This window comes from Callospermophilus lateralis, chromosome 10 (assembly GCF_048772815.1).
Source record: "Callospermophilus lateralis isolate mCalLat2 chromosome 10, mCalLat2.hap1, whole genome shotgun sequence".
Classification (NCBI taxonomy): Eukaryota; Metazoa; Chordata; class Mammalia; order Rodentia; family Sciuridae; genus Callospermophilus; species Callospermophilus lateralis.
This window is the reverse complement of record NC_135314.1, coordinates 118,332,696-118,347,696: the sequence shown is the minus strand read 5'-3', so window position 1 is coordinate 118,347,696 and position 15,001 is coordinate 118,332,696. Positions and strand designations below refer to the sequence as shown.

The 15,001-nt window shown below is 34.4% G+C and overlaps 1 protein-coding gene across 1 annotated transcript in view; it reads left to right on the top strand.

The window, feature by feature from the left end:
- The first annotated feature begins 481 nt into the window (after nucleotides 1–481).
- Nucleotides 482–15,001, top strand: part of Pls1 (plastin 1) — a 47,666-nt gene continuing 33,146 nt past the window's right edge. Inside the window, exons 1-5 of the mRNA XM_076868159.2 lie at nucleotides 482–551; nucleotides 4,865–5,028; nucleotides 6,554–6,683; nucleotides 10,749–10,881; nucleotides 12,043–12,124. Of these exons, the coding sequence (XP_076724274.1) occupies nucleotides 482–551; nucleotides 4,865–5,028; nucleotides 6,554–6,683; nucleotides 10,749–10,881; nucleotides 12,043–12,124 (579 nt within the window). The remainder of the gene's footprint in view (nucleotides 552–4,864; nucleotides 5,029–6,553; nucleotides 6,684–10,748; nucleotides 10,882–12,042; nucleotides 12,125–15,001) is intronic.

The following is a 15,001-nucleotide window of genomic DNA, read 5'->3' as shown; positions in this document are numbered from 1 at the left end:
TTCAAACCACAAACGCCAGCCTTAGGGGAACAGACTCGAACCTCCTTTACCCTTTTTGTGGACATTATTCATTTCTTCACAGCTTCCTTTCTGATCTCATCCTTTACATTTATAAATGTTATACTTTTCTCAAACTCGAAATGCTGATTTTGCTGAATTAGTAGGATAAAATATAAATGAAAATTATAGATACTATCGAGAAACTTTTGTACCCTGTGAAAGCAGAGGGTGTGAAGAATGTGCGTCCCTATTTGTGTCTAGGTTACTGTTTGCAGGCTTGTCTGGGAAGGGGTTGCTGGGAGACCTACCTGCTCCCTTTGTTCCTTGTCAGCCAGACCTTATGGATGATTTCTTATACCCTCCCTTCTTGTGTCCTCCCTCTGTACCTTATATTGCTTAAATGCTTCCAAAGGGCTAATATTCTTTTCATTATTTGCTTTTTCTAGATAAAAAGTCCTGAAGTAGTCTTTCCTGTCCAAAGATGGAAAACAGTACCACTACCATCTCTCGGGAGGAGCTTGAAGAACTGCAAGAAGCATTTAATAAAATAGGTATGCTTGAGGAAGAGGAAATGTGCTGTGACTGTTCTGCCTGATGTCAGATTTCAGTAGCAGAATAGTACGTTTTATTTCTTCTTTTTTCACTAGTGATCCCAGGTTTATTCCTTTTCCGCCCCTCTCTATCAAGGTTTCACTGGATTCTTTCATTCTGAGAGATAAAATAAAGACTGGCTTGAATTTCTAGATGAAATGGACTTTGAATTCTTAGATCACTTCTTTGCATAGCATAATCTAGGTTAATGAATGACAGTGTAACTGAATATGCTTAACTGGTATCCTCATTACAGTGAAAAAAACATAGAAACACTTCCTTGTGTATAAACTGAACTCTGTCCTTCACGTCTTTGTCACTAGCAGTAGTGACACTTCTTGACTGCATGCAGCATATTTGGAAAATCTAGTGTTGTTTTTAAAGGTCATATGCCTTATTTTCCTTCTCACACATAATTTAAAGAATTTTAGTATTGTTTTTAAAGGCTGTATGTCTTGTTTTTCTTCTTTTGCTTTTTAAAAAGCCACTGTTTTGTCTTTATGACATGGACATCTTGACAACTTTTTATTTTTATTTTTTAAAAAATACATTTTTATTTGTAGATGGACAGAGTGCCTTTATTTTATTTATTTATTTTTATGTGGTCTGAGGATTGAACCCAGCTCCTCACATGTGCTAGGGAATTGCTCTATCACTGAGCCACAACCCCAGCCCAACAGCCCAATTTTTCTTCATACTTGGTTGGATCTCAATACTTCTGCATTTTCTTCTTAGATAACTTTTGGTAAACAAAGAGGACAACATAAATACCATTTTTTTTTGCCTTAGTCTACAAATACATGCAACAGAAAGTTGAGCACCACGAATAGACTTTGGGATAGAGATGCCATCTCAGCCCCCTCCCCAACAGACATTTTCCCTTAGGCAATGAAGCACTCCAGGAAAATCCGAGTCAGAGGGTGCACCAGGGAGGATATAATGATCACAGTTAGTCTTGCTCCTAGATTTCTCATCATCGTAGTGAGTAATGACTAAAATTAATGTAGGTGAAATGCAATGCAGGATGAATTTTAGAAAGCAATACAAAGAAAAGAGATTTTATTTTAATAAGCAAAGTTCTTTAAAAATAAAAAGTAAAACCTCATGATTCACAAATCATTACTGTGAAATAAAGCAGATTCTATAATTCTCTGGGCTCTTCTCCTTCTTCCTGGTGATGGCATATTTGTCATTAGCACACTGCATAAATAGGTTATGATTCCTAGAAAATTATTAATAATAAGTTTTATGCAGTATTGTATAAATGCCCAGAATCATTTCAAGACACAAAGTGGGCAGTTATTGAAAAGTTCTGTTTATTGCAGGTACTGAAACAGAAAAGATAATAAACATGCATCTCCTAGCTTGGTATTCTAGTTATTTTATAGGTATAAATAAAGAGCTACCTGGGTCTTAGTGAAATGAATGAATTAGTAATCTATGTTCTTTCTTTAACACACCAACTTAACCTTTATGACTCATGGACATATAATCTTACAATATTTATTTAATAATATTTTGAATAAGCAGTTCACTAATGGAATAACTCTGACAGCAGAGTGTTTTGTTCTGTGTGAGGGAGCTGCCGACACTACAAGAATATGTATTTGCTGACTTTATTTACAAGGTAAACTGTGACTCATGCACTCGGCAAGCCCTTGCTAACTTGAACATTAGGAGTTCTTTCAGATACAGAAGGACACACCCATCCAACCTTATTAGATGGAGGATTTGGGGACCACTGGAGAAAGTGGGGAGTTAAAATATTTCTAAGTCTTGTTTCTTTTGTTTTCTTTTTACATTCATGGTAAAATAAATGTAATCAAATTTACCACTGTATTTGTAGTGTATAGTTTAGTGGCATTAAGTATATTCACATTATTTTGTATATGTCATCACCATCCTTTTCTGAAACTCTTCATCTTCCCATGCTAAAACTCTAGAACTAGTAAATAATAATTCCCCATTTTATTCTCCCTTAGTCCCTGGTAAATAACATTCTTTCTGGCTGGATGAATTTTACTGCCCTGGGTACTTCCTCTAAGTGGAATCATATAATATTTGTCTTTTTGTGACTGGCTTATTTCACTTATCTTGATGTCTTCCAGGTTCATCTATATAGTGTGTATCAGAATTTCCTACCTTTTATGGCTAAAAAATATTTTATCATGTATATCTATATATAACTTTTTCTTATCCATTCATTAACTGATACCATTTGGTTTGGGTCTATGTTTTGGCTATGGTGAATAGTGCTGCTGTGAACACAGTTATTCAGATATTTGTGTGAATCTCTGCTTCCAAGGCTCTTGAGTTATACCCAGAAGTAGAACCATATGGGAAATATCATATTTTGGGGAAATATCATATTATTTTCCATAGTAGTTTCACCGTTTTATATTCCCACCAGCAGTGTCCAAGTGTTCTAATTTTTTCATATCCTCACCTACACTTGTTTTTTATTGTTGTTCTTATTGGTGGCAGTGGTATTTTATTTTACCTCATAATAGCTACTCTCAGGGATGTGAAGTGAAATTTCATTGTGGTTTGTGCTCATATTTCCCTAAGAATTAGCAATATTTTCATGTGCTTATTGGCCATTTGTTTCTTTCTTTTTTTGGGGGGGGGGTACCTTGGATTGAACTCAGGGGCACTTGACCACTGAGCCACATCCCCAGCCCTATTTTGTACTTTATTTAGAGACATGGTCTCAATTAGTTGCTTTGCTAAGGTTGGCTTTGAACTTGTGATCCTCCTGCCTCAGCCTCCCGAGCTGTTGGGATTACAGGTATGCACCACTGTGCCTGGCTGTATTTGCTTATTTTTGAATCAGGTTGTTTGCTGTTGTTACTTGGAAGAAAGTCTTGTTTCTTTTAAAGTCATGATCTTATGGTTAAATAACCATAAGATAAGGTAAGTCATGTTCTTAGTAAATAATTTGGCCCAGAATATGTGCTTACTAAATGGTATCTATTAGTTCTTGTAATATCACACCAAAACTGCAGAAGCTGTAGGGATGGAGCTGGCATTTGAGCACCCAGACTTGTCCGTCTTCAGAGCTGTGTGTCCTTACTGTTCATTTTAGTTCAGCATGATTGTTGGGAGGTAAATAACTTCCTCAATCTTTTTTTATTTTTCAATATCTCCCACTATAGTGCTGGGATAGCAATAAGTCAATGTGGTCTATTTATAAACTTCAGAATTATGGGAAGCAATTCTGAACTCCTGCTGTACTAATAATGAAGTTTTGCTTCTAAATACAAAGAAAGCAGCATTATTACAATACCAAGCAATTTAGCTTCCTAGCTGCCTTGGGATTATAGCACTATATTGGTTACTGGTGATTCTAGTTTAGTTTATCATTCTGAGGAGTATTCTAAAACTCTCATATTTGAGTTTTAAAGATAAGTACTTGGCCATATCATTAATTCAGTTACAGTGATGAGAGCTCTTTTATTGGGAAGAAAAAAAATATGGATAACAAAGCAGCTATTGCCAGATGTACAAAGAGGGCCTGTACAAGGTGGACCCAGGCAACAAGCAAAACAGTCCAAAGCTCTGTAGCCAACTTTGGATATAAGTGTTTTGTGTTGCCTTTGTTCTGAATCAAAAGTGTTCTCCAGTCGCTAGGAAAACACAGGAAAGAGATCTCAGTGATAATGTGAAAACACCTGGAAACTTGCTTCCAAAGTCCAAATATGGGTGTGAAATATCTTGACAACCCGATCTCATAGTGACATCAGACATGATTCAGCATACATAATGGTATCATAAATACATAATGAAGACAGTGAATTATTGACAAATGAAATGAACTGCCACCTAGTGAAATGTAAAACAAAAATACTTGAGGTATATTTTACATAATGTACCTATTTTATGTGCATTGTGGGGCCAGCAGATTCATTTTGTAAATTCTATTAAGTTAAAGTCTGGATGGGTGTTCCCTCTTGGTCATGCTGATATATATATTAGATATATATGTATATATTAGATATCTGAGACTTCCCAGCTTATTTCTTTGAAATTTAGTCATGTTTTAAACTGAGTTTCCCATCTAGGCACTGTCTATACCATACACTTAAAATACATGTAGGGAACCCGGTTCTATACAGATGAACCTCATTTAAATGTGAGTGTTTTGATACCCTGTACAGTTCAGGTGCAACTATACGGGTATGTATGTATGCCTGTGAATCCTCCAAGTGGCTTTCTAAGTATTCGTCTTCAGCAGCACAAATGATATTTGACAGCTCTAAATATATCTTTGCAGATATTGATAACAGTGGGTATGTTAGTGACTATGAACTTCAGGACCTATTTAAGGAAGCAAGCCTTCCTCTTCCTGGCTACAAGGTACGCGAGATTGTGGAGAAAATTCTGGCAGTTGCTGACAACAACAAAGATGGCAAAATCAGTTTTGAAGAGTTTGTGTCAGTAAGTAATCTAATTCTCTCCTAGTCATTATTCATTTTACTTCAAGCAGAATTTTAAAAATGTCATTGCTAGCTTTAGTTAGATCTAGCTGGAGAGGCCAGAAAATCAACATTTTTAAATGATGGTAACACTACTAATAATTATTATTGTAAAAATAATTTTCATTAAAATTTCAAAAAGCAAAGGAAAGGGGTTGGGGCTGTAGCTCGGTAGTAGAGCACTTGCTTACCATGCGTGAGGCACTGGGTTCGATTCTCAGCACTGTGCATAAATAAAATGAAGGTCTGTCAACAACTAAAAAAAAAAAAGGAAAATATCACTGAATGGAAGTCAGGTTTAGTAGTTGTTCATGTCCTACAATAACTATATTGAATTATTTTTTATTATCCATTAATATAATTAAATAAATACTTATGAAATATAAATGATCTGGTTTTGCATTCCTCATTTGAGCTCTTGGCACTGTGAATAATGGGATGAGCAAAAAGAGACATGGTCCTTGTTTTCATGGAGTTTACATGTGGTGGGGAATGCAGAATATCACACAACTAGATAAATGATATCAACTATGATAATTGCTATGAACAGTGTGGTACATGTTCCATGAGAGTTTGTAAGTAAAAGGAATTGAACTTTGAGGGGAGGCTGGAAAACTCAGGGTCTCAGGAAAGGTATCTCTGTGAAGACCCAGCTGAGATCTGAAGAAAGATAAATAGAAAAAGGCTGTTGGGAGGTAGAGGTGACCACATGTGTAGAGGCCCTGTGGTTACTCTCAAGCAATTGAATAAAGGGATAGTATGCTGCAGCTGAGGTAGTATGGATAAGGAACATAGCTAGAAAACTCAGATCAGGTCATGACAGCTCTTAATCTATCTTGGCAGATATTGATAACAGTGGGTATGTTTGTGACTGTGAACTTCAGGATCTATTTAAGGAAACAAGACGTCCTTGTAGAATATTGGTTTTTATCCTAACAACAGGAAGTTAAGGGAAGGAAGATTATGAGTTGACATGATTAGATTTGCATTAACAACAGCAAATCACTGGCTGCTACGTGGAGAAATGTCAGCTTCTCCAATCTCTGAATTTTCCAATAAGAGAGATGAGGAGAGGGAGTTTCTATAAGCCTGTTATTTCCTGCAATAGCTGACATGTTTACTTTAACATGTATTCACTTGGAATATTTAGGTAGGAAAATGCCTGCATTAAGGAATTTAAAAATATTTATCATGTGGTTAGTTATTTTTTAGATTTTCAGTACAAAAGATCATGGCAAATCCAGAAGAATAATTTCGGTGTGTTCAATTAAAGCTTAGTTTTGACTTGTTCCAGTGATTGGCAGGGGGGCAGACATTTATTCATTTTTTGTTATTGATAAAATGACATGAAAGTTCTTTGTTCACAAGCATTCAGTATGAAAACACTTGATTCATATTTATTTTTGTGTCATTTCAAATAAACATCTTTTATTTCACCAGATTTTTATGATTATCTGATTCTCAATTTTGCTTGTTTTCCATTCTAGCTAATGCAAGAATTAAAAAGCAAAGATATCAGCAAAACATTCCGAAAAATAATTAACAAGAGGGAAGGGATTACTGCTATTGGGGGAACTTCATCCATTTCCAGCGAGGGCACACAGCATTCTTACTCAGGTAACAACCACCCCAAATCCCATCTTTCAGGCATTGATTCAGTAAGTGCCACACTTCAACAAAACTAAGATGCCATTTGTTGTAATTCATACCATTATTTTGTCTATCATTGAGGGGAAAAACCTTCCTCCAGACTAAATTATGCTGTGACTTCAAATTTAAAATATATCTCAATGTTAGAGATGTCAAAATGAAAATATCCTAGAATCACTGATATCAACGAATTCCAACCATGTTGTCAGGTTCAGTGGGCATCAGAGAGACAACAGACGTCGAAAACAACAGAATGAAAGTTGTTTATGTTTGAGCACTGGCTATATTTTATCATGACTTTTGAATGGATTTTTCATCCTGACTAGAAAGGTGGCTTTACTTTTAGAACTGGTTGAGGAATGGTGGAAAGGCTTATTTTAAGGATTTTTTCCCATAAATGTGGATGTGTAACCGATGTGATTCTGCAATCTTTGTAATGTTTTGAATAACCAATAAAAAAAATAAAAATAAAAAAATAAAATAAAAAAAAGGATTTTTCCCCCTTCTATTTTCCAAAAGCTGAGCTTTTTGACTTTTTTTTTTTTTTTAAATCAAGCAACCAAGCGACTAGAGAGCATGGCACCTGATTTCCTTGATCTGATAGAACCACTGGATTGTTGCCCAGTGGGAAATCCAGTCATTTTAACTCTTATGGTGAGGAGTCTTGGCCCATGTTAAGCTTACTTCTCAGGGTTAAGATGTCTAAGAACCCTTGGCCAAGTTCCTTTTTATTCATATGAACATAATTAGAACTATGCTTTTGATAAAATTCTTTGTAACATTTTTCCTTTGAATAAAGGAATTTGTTATTTGTCCTCTCGATCCTCTTCCTTTCTAATTGGATTTTCCTCTTTCAGATTTCACCTATCCATTGTATTTTTTCTTAGCCATTTCCCACTAGGGAATTAGTGGTAAAGGAATTAGTCTGTAACTGATACCTCCACTTTTGTTGTTTCTTTGTTTTGTGGCACAGGGGATTGAACCCAGGGCCTAGCACATGCCTACTAGTACTTAGCTGCACCCACTGTCCTTTTTATTTTGTTTTGAGATAGGATCTTTTTAAATTGCCCAGGATCTTATTAAATTGCCCAGGCTGGCCTTGAACTTGTGATCCTCCTGCCTCAGCCTCCTGAATAGTGGGATTATAGTGCACCACCATGCCAGAAAGGTATTAACCTTTTACCTCAACTTTGGCTTGTCCATTCTACTGAAATGACTATATTTTAAAAAGAAAACAAAAAACATTGAGGTAAAATATGCATTCAGCCAAGTGCTATAATTGTAAATACATATCTCAAAAATGTTCTACATGTGTATATATCTGTGTGGCTTCCTGCCAGATCATTATATTGAATATTTCCATCATCCTGTGTGGCTTTCTCATGCCCCTAATAGTAGCTATTTCTCCCCAGAGATAAAGACTTCTATGATATCTGTCACCACAGATTTTTTTTACCTGTTTATTGAGATATAAATAGTAAAGTGCATAAAGTAGACTTTTCTTAACTTGATGACTTTAAAAAAATTTTTTAGTTGTACACAGACATAATACCTTTATTTTATTTATTTATTTTTATGTGGTGCTGAGGATCGAACTCAGTGCCTCACATGTGCAAGGCAAGTGCTCTACCACTGAACTGCAACCCCAGCCCAACTTGATGACTTTTAATAGATAAATACCTCCACCTATTATGTAGAAAAAGATATAGAACATACATGGCTTTTTAAAAAAACAGCTTTAATGAGATATAATGGTGATATTGAGAAATTCACCCTTTTAAATTATATAATTCAGAATTTTTAGTATATTCAGAATTGTACAATTATCATCATACTTCATTTCAGAATATTTTCATTACAGAGGGATAAACCCCAAGATCCTCAGCAGTTGTTCCTCATTTCCCCCTCTCTGAAGCTTCTGCAACCATCACCCCACTTTGTGTTCCTATAGATTTGCCTCTTCTGGAAGTTTCATATAAATAGAATTATTGCAGTGGCCTTTCCATTGATAGGCATTTCTTCACTAGCATTTTTCAAGGTTCATCTGTGTTATAGCATATATCATACTTCATTCCTTTTTACTGCTGAACATTCCATTCTGAGGATAAAATTACATTTTGTTCATCCTTTCATGAGTTTATAGACGTTTGGGTTGTTCTCAGTTTTTGACCATTATGAATAATGCTGTGTGAACACTCATGTATGTGTTTTTTTTTGTGTGTGTGTGTGGATATGTGCTTTCAGTTCTCCTAAGTATCTGCCTAGGAGTGGAATTGTGGATCTTTTGATATCTCTGTTTAATATTTTTAAAGAATTGGCAAACTGTTTTTCAAAGTGGCTGTACTGTTTTCCATTTCCTCTAGCCACATATGAGGTTTCTAGTTTTTCACATCTGTATCAACACTTGTTATTGTCCATTTAAAAAAAATTACAGCCATCTTAGCAGGGCCCAGTGGTGCAGGCCTATAATTTTAGCACTTCAGGTGGCTGAGTCATGATAACAAGTTTGAGGCCAGCCTTGGCAACTTAGCAAGACCTTATCTGAAAGTAAACAATGAAAAAGAGCTGAGGATGTTGCTCATTTATAAACTGTCCCCTCTATGGCAAAAATAAAATAAAAGCCATTGCAGTGTGTCATTTCTTATTCCTCTACCTGGAACATTTTCCCTTTCTCTGCCCATTTTTACCTGCTGATAGCCTTCCTTTCAAATAGTGCCTTCTCTGTAAAATTTTTTGTTTTGTTGCTGTTTGTTTTGAGATGATCTCACTGCCCAGGCTGGTCTCTCACCTCAGTTTCCTGGAGAGTGGAGACTACAGGCAAGCGCCTTGCATGCAGCTCTGTAAATCTTTATTGATCAATACAAACACAAGTGATTATTTCCTTCTTCAAACTTTTAAAACATTGCATGTATATGTGGTGTATATATTTCCCTTATGTGTCATTTCTTTGGATATTTGTTTTATCATTACACTAAAATCTCTTGATGGTAGGTATAGTGTCTTAGTGATCTCTAAATCCCTAGACTCTTGAGTCCTTCTAAGGAGATACTCATGGTGGGACAAGTAGATAAGAAGGCACATGAGTATATGTACAAAGGAGAAATACTGATGATTTTTTTATGTTTTTACTGACTATATAGATGGTGGATTAAATTTTGAGGGTACCTGCCAGATATACCCTTAGAAAAATTACCTAATTCTGCTAACTCTGATGGAAAGAGAGATTAATCACTTTGAGGATTTATATTGTTAAATAATTTATATTTACAGAATAATAATAAAGCTGTAGAACATTTTTACTTCAAGTTCCTTCCTATTTTCCTTATTAAATAGCACAACAGCACTTTCTGAGGATTAATGTACCCATACTATAAGCCATGTATTGAGAAATCAATGATGAAGATGACTAAGAGAGTGCTGGTATCTAGATTTGTGACAATTAATTTTCTTATGGTAAAGATTTCACAGAAATGGAGCTGTTTTATTCATTTGAATAACCCCCTGTCCTCTCCTTCCGTTTTTTGGTGCTGGGGATCCAACCCAGGGCCTTACTCATGCTAAACAAGAGTTATACAACTGAACTACATCTCCAGCGCAAACAAATCTTGATTGAATTTAGTATTTATTTTGTAAGCCAAAAATCTTTTTTAGGGGGTAGAATTTATTGTCATGGATCTTTGTGGGTTTTCCCCCCTATTTAAGTATCTGTCTGTGTCTATATCTGTATTTGACCTCTGACATTTTGCTGCTGATTCATTAGGTTTCAGAAACAATACATATTTGGAAAGATTTTAGAATCAAATCAAATGTCATGCTCTTTTAAGATATACACCTTCCTACCTTCTGTGCTAATATTTTGGATGAAAAAGTAGAATGAATTTCCCTTTATCCCTTTCTTCAACATTTAGTGTCTTAGTAGAATTTTATTAATAGTCATCTGATATCTTTAAGCATAAATTAAAAAGTATGTTTTTGTAGTGTTTGATAAACTTTGTAAAATGTGCTTTGCCTATCAAAATTTTCTGTTTCCAGAGGAAGAAAAAGTGGCTTTTGTTAATTGGATAAACAAAGCCCTAGAGAATGACCCTGACTGTAAGCATCTTATACCTATGAATCCCAACGATGACAGCCTTTTCACATCTCTTGCAGATGGCATCCTTCTCTGGTGAGTAGAGTGTCTAGTTACAGGAGATTGTTCTTAACTGTCCCTATTGATGAGCATTCCATGACAACTACAATTCAGCAAATCTGTGTTCTTTTGGAATTAGTGGGTACTTGCAGGTCTTGTAGGATTTGTACTGCATAGAAAATTAAGTACTATATGTTTTCTGACATTTTCCATGCAGTCCCTTATTTTCCTGTTATCATAGTAATCCAGGGAAGTTTTGAGTTGATACTTAGATGCATTTTAAAATGTTTACATTGTCACAATTTTTTTTCCTGATAAGGAAGTATTGACTATTCACTGGGACAGGAAGATGATCAGATGTAAAAGGAAGGTACATTTTAGTTGTATATAAATGAAAATAATGTTTTAAATTGATCTTGGATCTTTAGTCTATTCTGTTCATATACCATAAACCTTCTAAGTGTGTTTTGTATTCCCAGCATACTTCTTTATACAAAGTTTTTTTTTTTAACTCTATGAAATACCAAGAACTTCCAAGGAAGCAAATAGCCATTCAGAAATATTCTTACCACCCATTGTTAACAATTATTAACATCTTGGCACATTTTCTTTAGTTTTTTTTTCTGTATATTTACTTTAAAAAATACCAACTCCTATCCATAAGTATGAGTTATTAATGTTTAGGTCATTTTGTGAAATATATACCTCAACCTCTGCCTGCAATTCTGATCTCTTCCTCTGGCCTTTGGAGAATTTCCTAGTGTAAATTAAATATATTCTAAAAGAAACAGACAACACTCATATTATTTCTTTAAAGATGTCTGAATTGTTGAAGTCCTAGAAAGACAAAGTTCCTGGCTCCTTGTCTTTCTGCAATAACAGTGATTTTAATAATCTTGATACTATTTCATGGAGCACTGGCTTCTTGAGAATTTGTTTACATGAAATATTGATCATTAAGTAAAATAAAGAGTCACAAAAAGAAAATGCAAGATGGTTAAAATAATTGGGAGTAAATGCTAAGATTACAGCAATGATATATTTTAAGATAGGAAATATTTCTTAGATTTTAAAAACTGATATGATTATAAACAATTTAAAGAAATTAACTATTATCTTCAAAATTTAACTATTATGGTTACTTGAAAAATTAAAAAAATTCTGGAATTTTAAACTAAATTATTCCCTTTCCTTTAGCAAAATGATCAACTTATCTGAACCAGATACAATTGATGAAAGAGCCATTAATAAGAAAAAGCTCACTCCTTTTACTGTTTCTGTAAGTATTTGTCCTTTGCTAGTAATATGTTACTATCGTTTAAACTACGTATAAATTATAAGGTTTTTATTAATGGATAATTGGGCCCCGGTAAAACTTTTGATTTAATATAATTGTTTTCTTATAAAAACTTGGTTTTTATTAAATAAAAACTCAGCTGCATTTGGTAATAAGTAGAATTAAGATTCTAAGTACTTCAGGGCCAGGGTTGTAGCTCAGTGGTAGAGTGGCACTTGTGAGGCCCTAGGTTTGATCCTCAACACTACATGAAGATAAATAAATAAAAAATAAAGGTATTATGTCTATCTACAACTAAAAAAAAAAAAGATTCTAAGTATTTCAGGTAACTGTCTTTAAGTTACTTTAAGTTTATAGTATTCAACTTATGTTATTGTAATAATGAAATTGTTAATGATTACTTGTTACTAGTTTTTCTTTTTTTTTTTTTTTTTCCCCTGTGGTTCTGGAGCTTGAACCCATGGCCTCGTGCATGCTAGGCAAGCCCTTTGCCACTGAGGTACACCCCAAACCCTGATGCCAGAGATCTTGTTGGCTGCTTGTAAAAACAGCACTGCAAAGTTTTAGCGTATCACACAATTTTTATTCTTTTTGTGCTAGATTCTTCTGTACTCAGCTTTTCTATACAGATCTTGTTGAAATCCAGAAATTTGTAATTATAATTTTTCCCTCAAAATGTCTACATAAATGGGTGGATATTAAAATTTACTGAGTACTTACTAGGTACCAGTTGTTATTCTAAACACACCATGTGAATTATCCCATTTACTCCTTCCTGTAACCTTATAGTAGACATGTACATGAATTTGTTGATGAGATAACGGTCACTGACAGGCACACTGTGGCAGAGCCAAGGTATGATCCTAGTGGTCTCCAGAGCTCTTCCTCTTAATCATCATGTTGTACTGCCACTCTTATGTGGTGGTAGCAACAGCAACTATTTAATGTGTGGTCACAACAAAATTATTAAAATTGAATTAATGCTAATCGGTTTCTTCACTTGGCAAGTACAAAACTTGATTTTGCTCAAATTGTTAGATTTCTTCTTTTGGAAGCTAGGACCTCAGGTCAGTGGTACATACTTAGTCTTAAACTATTCTAGGGGTTCCCTCTTCCTGTTATTCTTGAGAAGTATAAAACTAGATGTTGACTACATGGCTTTATTGATTTCTCACTTGCCAGTAGGCCAATAATGTTGCATATCCCTAGTAAAAACTACCATTTTTAAAGAAGCCCATTTCTAATTTCAGTTGCCAGATCATATTGTGCTAGAATCTTCTCTTCAGCTAATAGCTGTAATTATTGAAAATATTCATATCCCTCTTATTTTTAGAATACATGTGTCACATACATTTTTATGGCACTGAATATGAAGTACAACGTGTACAATATGAAATACAATATGAATATGAAGTACAACATTTCTTACTTTTTTATAAACTTAATTTGATTTTAATTTTAGTACATGTATGCAGTGCATTGAAAAAACAAAGAAAAATATTCTGTAAATATTTTGCAGTAGCTACAGAATGGATCTGAGGGGTTAAGTATTGTTCCTTTATTTTTAGAGATAGAATTCTTTTGGTAGCCTAAGCTTTTACGATGCTTGAAAGAGAGTGCTAATATAGAATGAAAAAAGGCTGAGAATTTTGAGAAGGGGAAAGTGTTACCATGGATATTAACTCTGTCTTGTTTGTTCAGGATTTCAGAACTCAGGGAATAATAGATTTGTTATAAAATTACTAATTTCACATGGAATTTTATCCCAAAGAAGCCTAATTCATTTGTTGAAGATTGTAAGATTGTGTTAATAATGTTTTTCACTTTTTGATGGTAGATTTATGTGGTATATATATATTCATGTGATACATGAAAGAAGAAAAAGATAAGGAAAGGGTGAAGTAATGCATAGTAGTTATGAAAGCAGGGAAAAGGGCAGATCAGGTAAAGAAGAGGACTTTTAATCTTGGAGACTTTCTCACCTTTTTTCTTTACCCAGAGTACTACTGAACTGCATTCTTGTGCTTGTATATCATTATTGGGAACAATTAATTATGTAGATAAGACTCTCCAAAACAAAAGAGTGATTTCAGGATCCAGAAATTCAGGAAACCAACACAAGACTAGCTATAGGAAGTTGAATCTGTTCGTTACCAAATGAAAAAAGAAAGAAAGAAAGAAGAAAAGTTCAATGCAATGAATATACTCACGTACATACCAAATACATATGTTTGTACATTGTATACAAATGTACACATATATATGACCTTAATTTTATCTTGCATGCATTACAGTTTAAACAGGAAAAAAAACATTATAATTCTCTTTAGGATATTCCTAATGGAGTAGAAGTTATGTGATGTAAAAATAAGGATGAAGTCTAAATAACAAGTCATGCCTTCTTTCTTATTAACTGAATAAGTATATAGCACAGCCCTCTAAATTTCATTGATAGGGGCTAGAGTTGTGACTCAGTGGTAGAGTGCTTGCCTAGCACATGTGAGGCACTGGGTTTGATCTTAGTACAACATAAAAATAAATAAAGGCATTGTGTCCATATATAACTAAAACTTAAAAAAAAATTAACAAAAGTGTATACATTTTGGAGATTCCTTGGAAAATCGAGAATGAAACCAGCTTTTGAGCCAGTTATCCCCCTCCATGGTCTATACCCAAAGGACTTAAAACGGCATACTACAGGGACACAACCACATCAATGTTTATTGCAGCACAATTCACAACAGCTTATCTGTGGAACCAACCTAGATGCCCTTCAATAAATGAATGTATAAAGAAAATTTGGTATATATATACACAATGGAGTATTACTCAGCAATAAAAGAGAATAAAATCATGGCA